The sequence below is a fragment of the Labrus mixtus genome, chromosome 15 (genome assembly GCF_963584025.1).
Source record: "Labrus mixtus chromosome 15, fLabMix1.1, whole genome shotgun sequence".
Lineage (NCBI taxonomy): Eukaryota > Metazoa > Chordata > Actinopteri > Labriformes > Labridae > Labrus > Labrus mixtus.
In genome coordinates, this window is record NC_083626.1 from 28528271 (window position 1) to 28543270 (window position 15000).

The window sequence follows — 15000 nt, forward strand, 5'->3', positions numbered from 1 at the left end:
TTAGACCGTGTTTAGTTCTGGATTAGTCCGAATAAGGCCTGGTTTAGCCCTGGTTTAGTTCTGGATTAGTCCTGGTGTAGTCCTGGTTAAGTGCTAGTTAGTTCTGGTTAAGTCCTTATTAGTCCAGGTTTAGTTTAAGTTAGTCTTGGTTTAGTCTGAGTTAGTTCTGGTTAAATCCTAGTCAGTCTTCATCATTCTTAGTTAGTTCTGATTTAGTCCTAGTTAGTCAGGGTTTAGTCCTGGTTAAGTCCTAGTTAGTCAGGGTTTAGTCAGGGTTTAGTCCTGGTTTAGTCTGAGTTAGGTTCTGGTTTTGTCTGGTGTAGTCAGGGGTTAGTCCTGGTCATTTTCAGTTAGTGCTGCTTCAGTCATGGTAAGTCCTGGTTAGTTCTGGTTAGACTTACGTAGTCCTGGTTTAGTTCTGTGTAATATTAGATCTATAAATCCGCGTTTTGTGTTGTCCGATTAAAATATTTTTAAAAACTCAAATTGAACTAAAAAAACAACAAAAACAAATCAAAGTGTTTAAATTAAAACAGGTCCATGGTCATGTGACTGTCGAGGTCTGCAGGTGTGAGTCTTTACATTGATGACATCATGATGCCGATTCTGAACAACACTGTGATTGGTCGATTTGACCGTCAATCAAAACAAGAGTAACAAAAAGACAACAACTTCCTCTCTGACATAAAAAAAACAATGCAGTTTATCCTCATCTCATCTACTCACTGACTACATTACCCAGAATGCTCCTGCAGCCAGCTCAGACTGACAGGAAGTCAGCTGTGACAGAAAGTGTGTTGAACTGGACACACACACACACACACACACACACACACACACCTACAAAAGACACACACATTATTATTCAAGCTGACAAAGTTTGGCGGACTGGTTCTCGCTGGCTGTTTCTTGCTGGCTGTTTCTCGCTGGCTGTTTCGACACTTCAGGCGTTCTGTCTTCACTTTAACATCAAAGAGAATATTTCATCATACTCAATTACAAACACACACACACACAAGTTGGTTTTACTATCATTCTGAGGTCTGCTTCATCTTGCCGTCAGCTACACTCTTCATCACCACGGTTACCTCGACTGTCTCCATGGAAACGCCGACCATCAGAGGGACACGCCTGACTCTAACCATGAACACAGTTTCAGACTTTATCCTGTTTTTTTTTCTTCTTCTTCTGTCGACTCAGAAACCAAAACACAAAACTTCCAGGACTGAAAAACAATGACGTCATAAAAACTGCAGTTCCTCCAGTGTCCACTAGAGTCTGTCTCCTGCAGTGAGTCAGTCCTCATAGAGCCCCATGTTAAAATGTCTAACTTTACAGCAGAAATAAACACATTTACAGACGGGTACAAAAACAGTTTGGGTCTCTAGAGCTCATTTCTGTACGGGCTCAATTTTTATATACAACTTAAATTACGATTTAATGTGATGTAGAATTAGGGGCGTGGCCTCTTTGAGTGACAGGTGGGAGCTGCATTTAAAAGCTGAAACCCGCTGACCCTAAAACCAACCCTGGACGTTGTTTTCTGGCTCCCTTTAGATGACCACACCCACTTCCATAAGATGCCGGTTGAGTTGTCTCAGCAATAATAAATCTGATTTGTGTTTATCTTTCGATTTAACTCATTTACCTCGTTAAGACTTATTAATTATTAATTATATGTTAATTAATGAGGCTCACAGTGACTCTCAGACTCAGTAATCATGTGATCGTCCTCCAGTTTAAAACGATCTGTTCAAAAATAAAAGCCTCATCTTGTTTTCAAACAGTGATTAAATCCTGTTAAAGTTCTGCAGCGCACACACACACACACACACACACACACACACACACACACACACACACACACACACACACACACACACACACACACACACACACACTATCCTGTCTGTCTGCCTGGTTGTGAGACAGCTGGTTAGCAGTGTGTGTGTTTGTGCGCACGTCTCCACAGGGAGCGATCGAGAGAAACCAGCTTCTTTATGGATTATTAATGTCACCTCCAGCTACACAGGCAGTGTGTGTGTGTGATCTGACACACACAAGGGAGAGGGGGAGGTGTGTATAAGTGTGTGTGTGTTGGGGGGTGGGGGGTGTATTCGAGGGATGGGGGGTGATGTGTTCAGGGGGTCTCAGCAGTTGGTGCGATCAAGGACGCTTCTTTCACACTCCACTCAGCAGCGTGTGTGTGTGTTCGTTTGTGTGTGTATGATCTGCTCAGAGGCCACGCCCTAATCCTGGATCAACAATAGGCCCCCATCCAGCCAACAGCCCCCCCTCCTCACTCGTCTTTGTGAGTTTCTTGTTTGTTTCAGCGCCCCCCCCCTTTCCCTTCCTGTCAGTCCGGGTTCAGGGCGTCACTGGACTCTGCAGAGCTAAAACCAGACTGGACCAAAGTTGACTCAGTTTCCTCTGAAACACTCTGATCTCTCCGAGACTCGTCAGCAGGCAGGCGGTCATGATTTAATCTTCAGGTGGGCCAGACTTCCTCAGACTGTTCCAGTTTTACCCAAATATCCCAGAATAAACCAGTATACCCCCGAATCACAACAGACAGTCACCGTTAAACCTAACGAGCATGTCTTTGGACTGTGGGAGGAAGCCGGAGAGAACCCACACATGCACGAGGAGAACATGCAGACTCCACACAGAGAGACTCCTGTCAGACGGGGATTCAAACCAGGAACGTTCACGGCAACAGTGCTAACCACTGCGCCACCATGCAGCACCCACATAACCCAGTATACCTCAGTATAACCAGAATAACCCAGTACAACTCAGCATACCCCAGCAAAACCAGATATAGCCCAGTTTAAAAATAGTATACCACAGTATAAACCATTACAACACAGTAGAATCCAGTATAACCCAGTTAACCCAGTATAAGCCAGTACAACCCAGTAGAATCCAGTATAACCCAGTATAAATAAGTATAACTATGTACAAACCCAATATTTACAGTCTATGGTATAAACCAGTACAATCCAATATAACTCAGTATAAACCAGTAGGACCCAGTATAAACCAGTAGAACCCAGTATAAACCAGTAGGACCCAGTATAAACCAGTAGAACCCAGTATAAACCAGTAGGACCCAGTATAAACTAGTAGAACCCAGTATAAACCAGTAGGACCCAGTATAAACCAGTAGGACCCAGTATAAACCAGTAGAACCCAGTATAAACCAGTAGGACCCAGTAGAACCCAGTTTAAACTAGTATAATATAAACCAGTATAATATAAACCAGCATAAACCAGTATAAACCAGTATAATATAAACCAGTATAAACCAGTATAATATAAACCAGTATGAACCAGTATAAAACAAACCAGTATAAACCAGTATAATATAAACCAGTATAATATAAAGCAGTATAAACCAGTATAATATAAACCAGTATAAACCAGTATAAAATAAACCAGTATAAACCAGTATAAAACAGTATAATATAAACCAGTATAAACCAGTATAATATAAACCAGTATAATATAAACCAGTATAAAACAGTATAATATAAACCAGTATAATATAAACCAGTATAAAACAGTATAATATAAACCAGTATAAACCAGTATAATATAAACCAGTATAAACCAGTATAATATAAACCAGTATAAACCGTATAATATAAACCAGTATAATATAAACCAGTATAAACCAGTATAAACCAGTATAATATAAACCAGTATAATATAAACCAGTATAAACCAGTATAATATAAACCAGTATAAACCAGTATAATATAAACCAGTATAATATAAATCAGTATAAACCAGTATAATATAAACCAGTATAAACCAGTATAAACCAGTATAATATAAACCAGTATAATATAAACCAGTATAAACCAGTATAATATAAACCAGTATAATATAAATCAGTATAAACCAGTATAATATAAACCAGTATAAACCAGTATAAACCAGTATAATATAAACCAGTATAATATAAACCAGTATAAACCAGTATAATATAAACCAGTATAAACCAGTATAAACCAGTATAATATAAACCAGTATAAACCAGTATAATATAAACCAGTATAAACCAGTATAATATAAACCAGTATAAACCAGTATAATATAAACCAGTATAAACCAGTATAATATAAACCAGTATAAACCAGTATAAAATAAACCAGTATAAACCAGTATAAACCAGTATCAACCAGTATAAACCAGTATAAACCAGTATAATATAAACCAGTATAATATAAACCAGTATAAACCAGTATAAACCAGTATAATATAAACCAGTATAAACCAGTATAATATAAACCAGTATAAACCAGTATAATATAAACCAGTATAAACCAGTATAATATAAACCAGTATAAACCAGTATAATATAAACCAGTATAAACCAGTATAAACCAGTATAATATAAACCAGTATAAACCAGTATAATATAAACCAGTATAAACCAGTATAATATAAACCAGTATAAACCAGTATAAAATAAACCAGTATAAACCAGTATAAACCAGTATCAACCAGTATAAAACAGTCAGTCCTGGTATAAATGATTCTCAGTGTTTTGTGATGTTACAGCTGTTGTTGTTTTCTGTCTGTCACACCTGTGTGTTCACCTTCATCCTCTCAGGTGAGTCTGAAGGTGAAGCTGAGACGCGCGCTCTGATTGGACGAAAACATGAGATGAGTCAGACCAAGTTTAAGAGTTTTCTCAAAGTTTAAACAGTCAACTGGAGACATCAGAACCTGCTGCACACACACACACACAGACACACACACACACACACACACTGAGGTAAGGTCTGTGTCTGTGTGTGTGTGTGTGTGTGTGTGTGTGTGTGTGTGTGTGTGTGTGTGTGTGTGTGTGTGTGTGTGTGTGTGTGTGTGTGTGTGTGTGTGTGTGTGTGAGCAGCAGGCAGCCGCTGGCTCAGAGTCCCCGAGGAACCAAACCAGCAACTCTTTCATCTGCACCAACACATGAAACACACACACACACACACACACACACACACACACACACCGCCTGCTCGGAGCACTATAGCCTCCGTACATTGGGCATGACCTCACCACTAGGCCATCTGCGCCCCAACATGAACTGATTCAATAGTTTGGCAGCTCTTAATCATTTTAAGTTATTATAAACATTTTTAACATTAAAGCAGTTTTTGATGACATCATCAGTTTGACTGCTGAGTGATGTCATCAAACCGCAGACTGATCATGTATGTTATTAACATGTTCTGATAATCTGGATGTTCATTAATTATTTAGAGATGATTTATAAAAGCAGAAAGAAGCTGAGTCTCTCTATGAAGAAACAAAAACATCTGCAGACGTCAGATTATAAATTTAAAGAATAAATAAATCGATTCATGGAGACGAGATTTATCGAAGAAAAAAAAGCCTCAGTGTTTAATTTAAAACCTCCATCAATGCTAACCTAGCTTAGCATAAAGACTGGGAAAGTCTAAATTAGTTTAGCAAAAAATGTGGTATCTGCTAATTTAATTTAGTATAAAGACTGGAAACAGCTAATTTAGCTTAGCATAAAAACTAGAAACAGTTAATTTGACTTAGTATAAAGACCTAACATAAAAAACAGAAAAGACTGGGTACAGCTAACCTAGCTTAGCATAGAGACTAGAAACAACTACCTTAGCCTGACATAAAAACTGGGAGATAACCTAGCTTGGCATAAAACTGGGAACAGCTAACTTAGCTTAGCATAAAGACAAGAGACAGCTACCGCAGCCAAAAATAAAATGTGGGAAAAGCTAATTATCTAGCATAAAGACTGGGAAACAACAAGCAGCAGTACCTGTCCTGGTATGTGATCATTAATAAAACATGTGACAACAAACTCCCAGGACACGCACGCACGCACGCACGCACGCACGCACGCACGCACGCACGCACGCACGCACGCACGCACGCACGCACGCACACACACACACACACACACACACACACACACACACACACACACACACACACACACACACACACACACACACACACACACACACACACACACACACACACACACACACACACACACACACACACACACACACACACACTGGGAGCAGGATGTGTAAAGTTGAGTTAAACAGATGGTTGGGCAGATTGTATCAGAAACTGACTACTAATCACACACACACACACACACACACACACACACACACACACACACACACACACACACACACAAAGGTTAAAGGAAACTTCCTAAAACAGTTTGTTCAACTTTCAGCTTAACAGCAAAAGGAAAACCTTATCAGTGAACACAACATGAGAGTGAACACAACATGAGAGTGAACACATCATGACAGTGAACACAACATGAGAGTGAACACATCATGTCAGTGAACACATCATGACAGTGAACACAACATGACAGTGAACACAACATGAGAGTGAACACATCATGAGAGTGAACACATCATGAGAGTGAACGCATCATGTCAGTGAACACAACATGAGAGTGAACGCATCATGACAGTGAACACATCATGACAGTGAACACATCATGAGAGTGAACGCATCATGTCAGTGAACACAACATGACAGTGAACACATCATGACAGTGAACACATCATGACAGTGAACACATCATGAGAGTGAACGCATCATGTCAGTGAACACAACATGAGAGTGAACACAACATGAGAGTGAACACATCATGACAGTGAACACATCATGACAGTGAACACATCATGACAGTGAACACATCATGACAGTGAACACAACATGAGAGTGAACACAACATGAGAGTGAACACATCATGACAGTGAACACATCATGACAGTGAACACATCATGTCAGTGAACACAACATGACAGTGAACACATCATGACAGTGAACACATCATGTCAGTGAACACAACATGACAGTGAACACATCATGTCAGTGAACACAACATGACAGTGAACACATCATGACAGTGAACACATCATGTCAGTGAACACAACATGACAGTGAACACATCATGTCAGTGAACACAACATGACAGTGAACGCATCATGTCAGTGAACACATCATGACAGTGAACACATCATGACAGTGAACACATCATGACAGTGAACACATCATGAGAGTGAACGCATCATGTCAGTGAACACAACATGACAGTGAACACATCATGTCAGTGAACACAACATGACAGTGAACACAACATGAGAGTGAACACAACATGACAGTGAACACATCATGAGAGTGAACGCATCATGAGAGTGAACACATCATGAGAGTGAACACATCATGAGAGTGAACACATCATGTCAGTGAACACAACATGACAGTGAACACATCATGTCAGTGAACACAACATGACAGTGAACACATCATGAGAGTGAACACAACATGACAGTGAACACATCATGAGAGTGAACACATCATGAGAGTGAACACAACATGACAGTGAACACATCATGAGAGTGAACACATCATGTCAGTGAACACAACATGACAGTGAACACAACATGAGAGTGAATGCATCATATCAGTGAACGTATCATGTCAGGGTGAATATAAACCTCCTCAGTGAACAGACTGCTCTCAGCTCATCAGATGTGGGGGTGTAAGGTGGTTGTTATGAAGGGGGGTTGGGAGGGGTTGAGTCTCTGTGGAGGATAACCAGGATGTAGTGCTCTGTAGGCGTCTCTCCTCTGAGAGGTGTAGCTGTTACTCTTTACACCTGAGACTTATGAACAATCTGTTTCACTTTAAAGTAGAGCTGCCGAACAATCCAAATATTTTAAAAAGTTAATGGCTACTGTGTTGTAGTGTTGTTGGTATTGTTGGTGTTGTTGGTGATGCTGTGTTGTTGGTGTTGTTGGTGATGCTGTGTTGTTGCTGTTGTTGGTGTTGTTGGTGTTGTTGGTGTTGTTGGTATTGTTAGTGTTGTTGGTGTTGTTGGTATTGTTGGTGTTGTTGGTGTTGTTGGTGTTGTTGGTGTTGTTGGTATTGTTGTTGGTATTGTTAGTGTTGTTGGTGTTGTTGTTGGTATTGTTAGTGTTGTTGGTGTTGTTGGTGTTGTTGGTGTTGATGTGTTGTTGGTGTTGATGTGTTGTTGGTGTTGATGTGTTGTTGGTGTTGTTGGTGTTGTTGTTGGTATTGTTAGTGTTGGTGTTGTTGTTGGTATTGTTAGTGTTGTTGGTGTTGTTGTTGGTATTGTTAGTGTTGTTGGTGTTGTTGTTGGTATTGTTAGTGTTGTTGGTGTTGTTGGTGTTGTTGGTGTTGTTGTTGGTATTGTTAGTGTTGTTGGTGTTGTTGTTGGTATTGTTGGTGTTGTTGGTGTTGTTGGTGTTGTTGTTGGTATTGTTGGTGTTGTTGTTGGTATTGTTGGTGTTGTTGGTGGTATTGTTGGTGTTGTTGGTGTTGTTGGTGTTGCTGTGTTGTTGGTGTTGATGTGTTGTTGGTGTTGTTGGTGTTGTTGTTGGTATTGTTAGTGTTGTTGGTGTTGTTGGTGTTGTTGTTGGTGGTATTGTTAGTGTTGTTGGTGTTGTTGGTATTGTTTGTGTTGTTGGTGTTGTTGGTATTGTTGGTGTTGTTGCCAGTGTTGCTGTGTTGTTGGTGTTGTTGGTGTTGTTGGCATTGTTGGTGTTGTTGCTGTGTTGCCAGTGTTGCTGCGTTGTTGGTGTTGTTGCTGTTGTTGATGTGTTGCCAGAGTGGCTGTGTTGTTGCTGTTGTTGGTATTGTTGCTGTTGTTGGTATTGTTGGTGTTGTTGGTGTTGTTGGTGTTATTGGTGTTGTTGGTATTGTTGGTGTTGTTGCTGTGTTGTTGGTGTTGCTGTGTTGTTGGTGTTGTTGCTGTGTTGTTGGTGTTGTTGTGGTGTTGTTGGTATTGTTAGTGTTGTTGGTATTGTTAGTGTTGTTGTTGGTGTTGTTGGTGTTGTTGGTATTGTTGGTGTTGTTGGTATTGTTAGTGTTGTTGTTGGTGTTGTTGGTGTTGTTGGTATTGTTGGTATTGTTGGTATTGTTAGTGTTGTTGTTGGTGTTGTTGGTATTGTTGGTGTTGTTGCTGTGTTGCCAGTGTTGCTGTGTTGTTGGTATTGTTGGTGTTGTTGGTGTTGTTGCTGTTGTTGCTGTTGTTGTTGGTGTTGTTGGTATTGTTGGTGTTGTTGGTGTTGTTGGTATTGTTGGTGTTGTTGGTGTTGTTGGTGTTGTTGGTGGTGTGTTGCCAGTGTTGCTGTGTTCTTGTTGGTATTGTTGCTGTGTTGCTGTGTTGTTGCTGTTGTTGGTATTGTTGGTGGTGTGTTGCCAGTGTTGCTGTGTTGTTGGTGGTGTTGTTGGTGTTGTTGGTATTGTTGCTGTGTTGTTGCTGTTGTTGGTATTGTTGGTGTTGTTGGTGTTGTTGCTGTGTTGCCAGTGTTGCTGTGTTGTTAGTGTTGTCGGTATTTTTGGTGTTGTTGGTATTTCAAGTGTTGCTGTGTTGTTGCTGTTGTTGGTATTGTTGCTGTTGTTGGTATTTCCAGTGTTGCTGTGTTGCCAGTGTTGTTGGTATTGTTGGTGTTGTTGGTATTGCCAGTGTTGCTGGTGTTGTTGGTGTTGTTGGTGTTGTTGGTATTGGTGTTGTTGCTGTTGTTGTTGTTGTTGTTGGTATTGTTGGTGTTGTTGGTGTTGTTGGTATTGTTGGTGTTGTTGGTGGTGTGTTGCCAGTGTTGCTGTGTTGTTGTTGGTGTTGTTGGTATTGTTGCTGTGTTGCCAGTGTTGCTGTGTTGTTGCTGTTGTTGGTATTGTTGGTGTTGTTGGTGGTGTGTTGCCAGTGTTGCTGTGTTGTTGGTGGTGTTGTTGGTATTGTTGCTGTGTTGTTGCTGTTGTTGGTATTGTTGGTGTTGTTGCTGTTGTTGGTATTGTTGGTGTTGTTGGTGTTGTTGGTATTGTTGCTGTGTTGTTGCTGTTGTTGGTATTGTTGGTGTTGTTGGTATTGTTGGTGTTGTTGGTGTTGTTGGTATTGTTGCTGTGTTGGTGTTGTTGGTGTTGTTGGTGTTGTTGCTGTGTTGCTGTGTTGTTAGTGTTGTCGGTGTTGTTGGTATTTTTGGTGTTGTTGGTATTTCAAGTGTTGCTGTGTTGTTGCTGTTGTTGGTATTGTTGCTGTTGTTGGTATTTCCAGTGTTGCTGTGTTGCCAGTGTTGTTGGTATTGTTGGTGTTGTTGGTATTGCCAGTGTTGCTGGTTTTGTTGGTATTGCCAGTGTTGCTGGTTTTGTTGGTGTTGCTGGTGTTGCTGGTTTTGTTGGTGTTGCTGGTTTTGTTGGTATTGCCAGTGTTGCTGGTGTTGACAGTGTTGCTGGTTTTGTTGGTGTTGCTGTGTTGTTGGTATTGCCATGTTGCTGGTTAGAGTCCAGGTCTGAGTGTGTGAAGACTGAGTTAAATCTGCAGATTACAGCACATCAAAGCAGAGAGTGTGTGTGTGTGTGTGTGTGTGTGTGTGTGTAGATTAGAGGTGATTAAACAGTAATCTGAATGTGGTCTCAGACTAAATCCTTCAGATTAGTCAAATGGACGTTTCAGTTAAATAATCTTCATCACACTGAGGATGATGAAGATGATGATGTCACTGATGCTGCCTGTGTGACTTCATTCAGGTTACTGGCTATAAGGGGCGGAGCCTCAGATTGACACATTTTGAGAGTGTGACCCTGAGCGCTGACTGTCAGGAGTCAACCTTAAAACAGCTGACACAAAGAAACACATGAAGAAGAAAAACTCCTCGAACACACAAGTGAGCAAACAAGTCATCCAATCAGTTCATCCAACCAAGTCATCCAACCAAGTCATCCAACAAGGTCAAACAACCAAGTCATCCAACCAGTCATCCAACCAAGTCATCCAACCAAGTCATCCAACAAGGTCAAACAACCAAGTCATCCAACCAGGCCAGCAAACCAAGTCATCCAACCAAGTCATCCAATCAGTCATCCAACCAAGTCATCCAATCAGTCATCCAACCAATTCATCCAACCAAGTCATCCAACCAGGCCAGCAAACCAAGTCATCCAACCAGTCATCCAACAAGGTCAAACAACCAAGTCATCCAAACAGTCAAATAACCAAGTCACCCAACCAAGTCATCCAACCAAGTCATCCAACCAAGTCATCCAATCAGTCATCCAACCAAGTCATCCAATCAGTCATCCAACCAGGCCAGCAAACCAAGTCATCCAACCAGTCATCCAACAAGGTCAAACAACCAAGTCATCCAAACAGTCAAACAACCAAGTCACCCAACCAAGTCATCCAACCAAGTCATCCAACCAAGTCATCCAATCAGTCATCCAACCAAGTCATCCAATCAGTCATCCAACCAATTCATCCAACCAAGTCATCCAACCAAGTCATCCAACCAGGCCAGCAAACCAAGTCATCCAACCAGTCATCCAACAAGGTCAAACAACCAAGTCACCCAAACAAGTCATCCAACCAAGTCATCCAACCAGGCCAGAAAACCACTTCGGCCAACTTAGACATCAAAACAACCAAGTCAACCAATTGTGTCATCCAACCAGTAAGCCAACCAGAACAAAGTAAATTGTCAAGTCATCCAACCAAATCGAACCAGTAAGCCAACCAAGTCAAACAAACAAGTCATCCAACAACGTTGACCAACCAAGTCAACCAGTGGCATCATACAACCAGTAAGCCAACCACATCAAACAACTGAGTCAATCGTCAAGTCATCCAACCAAGTTAGCCAACCAAGTCAGTAACCCACATCAACCAATAGTACAACTACAAACCAAGTCATCCAACCAACAAAGATTGATTCAGTGAAAGATGAAAACGCTTCATGTTTAAAGAGTAAATTGTTAAAAAAAATTTGTCGAGATCTCACAATCACAACAATTCAAACGATCTTTGGGGATTTTGCACGGCCTTGCGATTTTTGTTCAATCAACTTCTATAAACCTGAAGGACATTAACTTTTGGTTTTCAGCATTTATCAGTTATAAAGTTATTTATTTTCAGATGTATTATTATATCGGAGTCTTTAAGGAACAGATTTGTCATTCATTATTTCTCTGTGCATCTTCAAGCTGATCTTGTTACCATTGTTGTGATCTGTAGCCTTTTCTGGTACGGATAATTAGATCACTGAAAACACTTTACACAACATGCTCCTGCGATGACAGAAGAAAAACAAAGCTTCAAAACATAACAACTGGTTTTAAAGGCTGCCTCAAAATCAGACATTTTAGTCAACTACCAACATGCAAAAATCTGACTGTTGAAGATCATCACGATCATCATTCTGTAACAACAAAGTTTACAATCTTGCTCAGTGAATTGTTTGGTGTAAAGCAGAGGATCGTTACTGAGCATGTGCAGACTGTCACTTCTCTGTCACCTGTCTGATTGGTGGAATTTAAGACACAACACCTGAACCCGGTCTCCCCTACTCAACTTTACTAAAGGACCTCACTACACTACTTTACGGCTGTACAACACACACAATCAGTGTTACAAATTATTAGTCAGAAATTAGGTTTTTAGAAGCACCTGCCTGTGTGTGTGTGTGTGTGTGTGTGTGTGTGTGTGTGTCTGTATCAGGGTGGGGGGTGTGTGTGTGGGGGGGGGGGGGGTATTGTCTACTTGATGTTTGTTTTCTCAGAGGATCACGTGATGCTGACTTCCCTTCAGGAACGTCAGTAAAGGTGACTTCTAAACTCTTCTGTCACAAAAACATAGCGCTCTGTGTGTGTGTGTGTGTGTGTGTGTGTGTGAGAGAGAGAGAGAGAGAGAGAGAGAGAGAGTGTGAGTGTGTGTGTGTCTGTTGGAATGTCAGCTATTCAGTATGCGGCTGCGGGCTGAGCCGTGCCGTGCCAGGACAGGCTGGGAGCAGCCGACAGACAGTCTCTATTCAGAGTCATAAACAGTTCAATGTGAAACTAAAGACACTTTAAATCTTCTCAATCCTCCAAAACAAAACCCCGTTACGCAAACACCAGTTTTTAAACCCACCGACTGCAGCCTCCGATACGCTCAGTTTAAAGGCTGTGATTATTTAACCCGCAGAAACGACTCACAAAACTCACATTTAGTCAAAGAGTTGAAGCGGAAACAAAGAAAGAGTCCTCCTGGATCCAAACAAACTATCGTTGTTTTGTCTGCACCATCATTGAGAGAATAACAGACAGAACATTTAAAATCGTCACTTTGTAAACGGAGTCTGGCGCGCTGCTGTCAGACACGCCTGACTCACACACACGCGCTTCCTTCCTGCAGCTCGGGACGACTCAGAGCCGTCAACAGGACCTTGCGATCCGGGTCAGACTCACCTGAGCTCGGCGGGGTCCGACCGGCCCGGAGAAAAACTTCCAAAAACCCGCAGAGACGAACCTGCTCGATCCGCACCGAGAGCCGCACAACAGGTCCGACAAAGACCCCGCCCCGCCCGACTCTTCTCCGCGCAGCGCCGGGAGGCTTTTTTGTCGCTCCTCAGAGCTGCTGCCGCCGGGCTCAGGTCCGGGAGACGAACCGACAACCTGCTGCAGAGGGGTCAGAGGTCACGGAGCCTTCCTGTCACTCTCAGCTGATCACTGTTTGATGATCACATGGTAGGGCCCTACAAAGGATTATTTTAATGTTTACTAAACTGCAGATTATTCTCATTATTAATCGTTTTAAGTTTTTATCAAACATTAAGGAAAATCTGTGATCACAGTTTCTCCTTAAACAAAGAATAAAATACTGAATAAAAACTGTATTTATAAATCAACAAAAAGTAGAAAAGCTGCAAACAAAGATGAACCAAACTCTCCTTTAATTACTAATTTTTTTGTGAATAATTTTCTGTGATTCTTTCAGTCTCAGCAGACAGCTGTTCAACATGAGTCTGGTTCTGCTCCAGGTTTCTGTCTGTTCAACATGAGTCTGGTTCTGCTCCAGGTTTCTGTCTGTTCAACATGAGTCTGGTTCTGCTCCAGGTTTCTGTCTGTTCAACATGAGTCTGGTTCTGCCTGCTGAACATTAGATGAATTCTCCTTCAAAATACTTATTTTTACTTTCTTGCTGTGCCTGACCAATCAGAGACATTCAGCCCTAGAGGAGCTGCACTCCCTGTCCTCCAAAGTCACTGGACCTTTAGAAAGCACTACCCCCCCAGCAGGGTCTTTTTGAGGGGTAGATGTTTTCCCCCAGAACTAAATGTAGACCCTGGTAGATTTAGGTCCAAATGCACGTGGTTCCCCACAGATCTGGGGGAAAGTTCCTCCGGTCGAAACGGGGCTAAAAGAGTGAACAAACTAAAAAACTTTAACTCTTATTCTGAAACATCTCATGGCCGCATTCTCTCTTTGTAACATTATTTTGAAAAGCAACAGACAAAGAGAATCATCATTTTTATCTTTTATTTTTTCAAAGTACCACAAAAATCATCCTGTGACATCATCAGCATCACTTAATTAAAACGTGTTAAAACATTTTTCTGTAAAATATTATTTTTTTAATGTCAGCTGATTTTTATCTGACTGATTGATACAAATATTTTTTATTTTTTTTAAACTCTTTCAGTGAAGCAGTTTCGATAAAAACATTCATTAGAAAATAAAAAAAAATAAAAAAAAATCACATGATGTCATCACGACCTCTGACCTCTCACAGCCTCAGTTTGATTGGTCAGATTCAGCCCGTTGTGAACCCCTCCAGACCCTGTGTGTGTGTGTGTGTGTGTGTGTGTGTGTGTGTGTGTGTAACACTAAGTGGTCTTGTTTAACCGTGAGAACTTCCTGCTGTAACCATGGAAACCACTCCAGGTTTTTTTTGCAGGTGTGACATCTGTATGTTACACCTGTTTGAGGTGACAGGTTCAGGGACAGGACAGAGTGTAGGAAATCAGAGCTTCGACGTTTGCAGAGTGTACGAAAAGGAAGTGAGGTCACTGATAGTCTGAGCTAGTACTCCTTCAAATTAAAAGTCAAATTGTTAAAGATTAAAGAACAAAACGCGAGGACGGAGACGTTCCTAAAATAAACTAAATATTAATATGATTTATAATTTGATAAATTCTT

At 41.1% G+C, this 15000-nt stretch overlaps 3 protein-coding genes and 1 long non-coding RNA gene across 7 annotated transcripts in view; 1 reads left to right on the forward strand and 3 right to left on the reverse strand.

The window, feature by feature from the left end:
• The window catches only part of LOC132990366 (uncharacterized), a 485-nt gene extending 106 nt beyond the window's left edge, over nt 1–379 (forward strand). The window contains exons 2-3 of the long non-coding RNA XR_009676054.1: nt 128–231; nt 274–379. This is a non-coding gene — a long non-coding RNA (uncharacterized LOC132990366). The remainder of the gene's footprint in view (nt 1–127; nt 232–273) is intronic.
• The window catches only part of plxnb3 (plexin B3), a 63261-nt gene extending 49761 nt beyond the window's left edge, over nt 1–13500 (reverse strand). Inside the window, exon 1 of the mRNA XM_061058387.1 lies at nt 13270–13500. The gene's annotated coding sequence lies outside the window, so the exon portion shown is untranslated. The remainder of the gene's footprint in view (nt 1–13269) is intronic.
• Nucleotides 7956–8539, reverse strand: LOC132989861 (probable serine/threonine-protein kinase dyrk1; the record flags this gene model as incomplete). The annotated part of the gene is given in 3 exon segments (XM_061057768.1): nt 7956–8319; nt 8321–8397; nt 8399–8539. Coding segments are annotated over 3 exon segments (582 nt in total), but the record flags the coding sequence as incomplete, so codon positions are not given.
• A 1107-nt stretch (nt 13501–14607) lies between the features above and the next one.
• Nucleotides 14608–15000, reverse strand: part of abcd1 (ATP-binding cassette, sub-family D (ALD), member 1) — a 16127-nt gene continuing 15734 nt past the window's right edge. For all 4 annotated transcript variants that reach the window (XM_061058391.1, XM_061058390.1, XM_061058392.1 and 1 more), the window contains exon 17: nt 14608–15000. This exon is cut by the window's right edge and continues 381 nt beyond it. The gene's annotated coding sequence lies outside the window, so the exon portion shown is untranslated.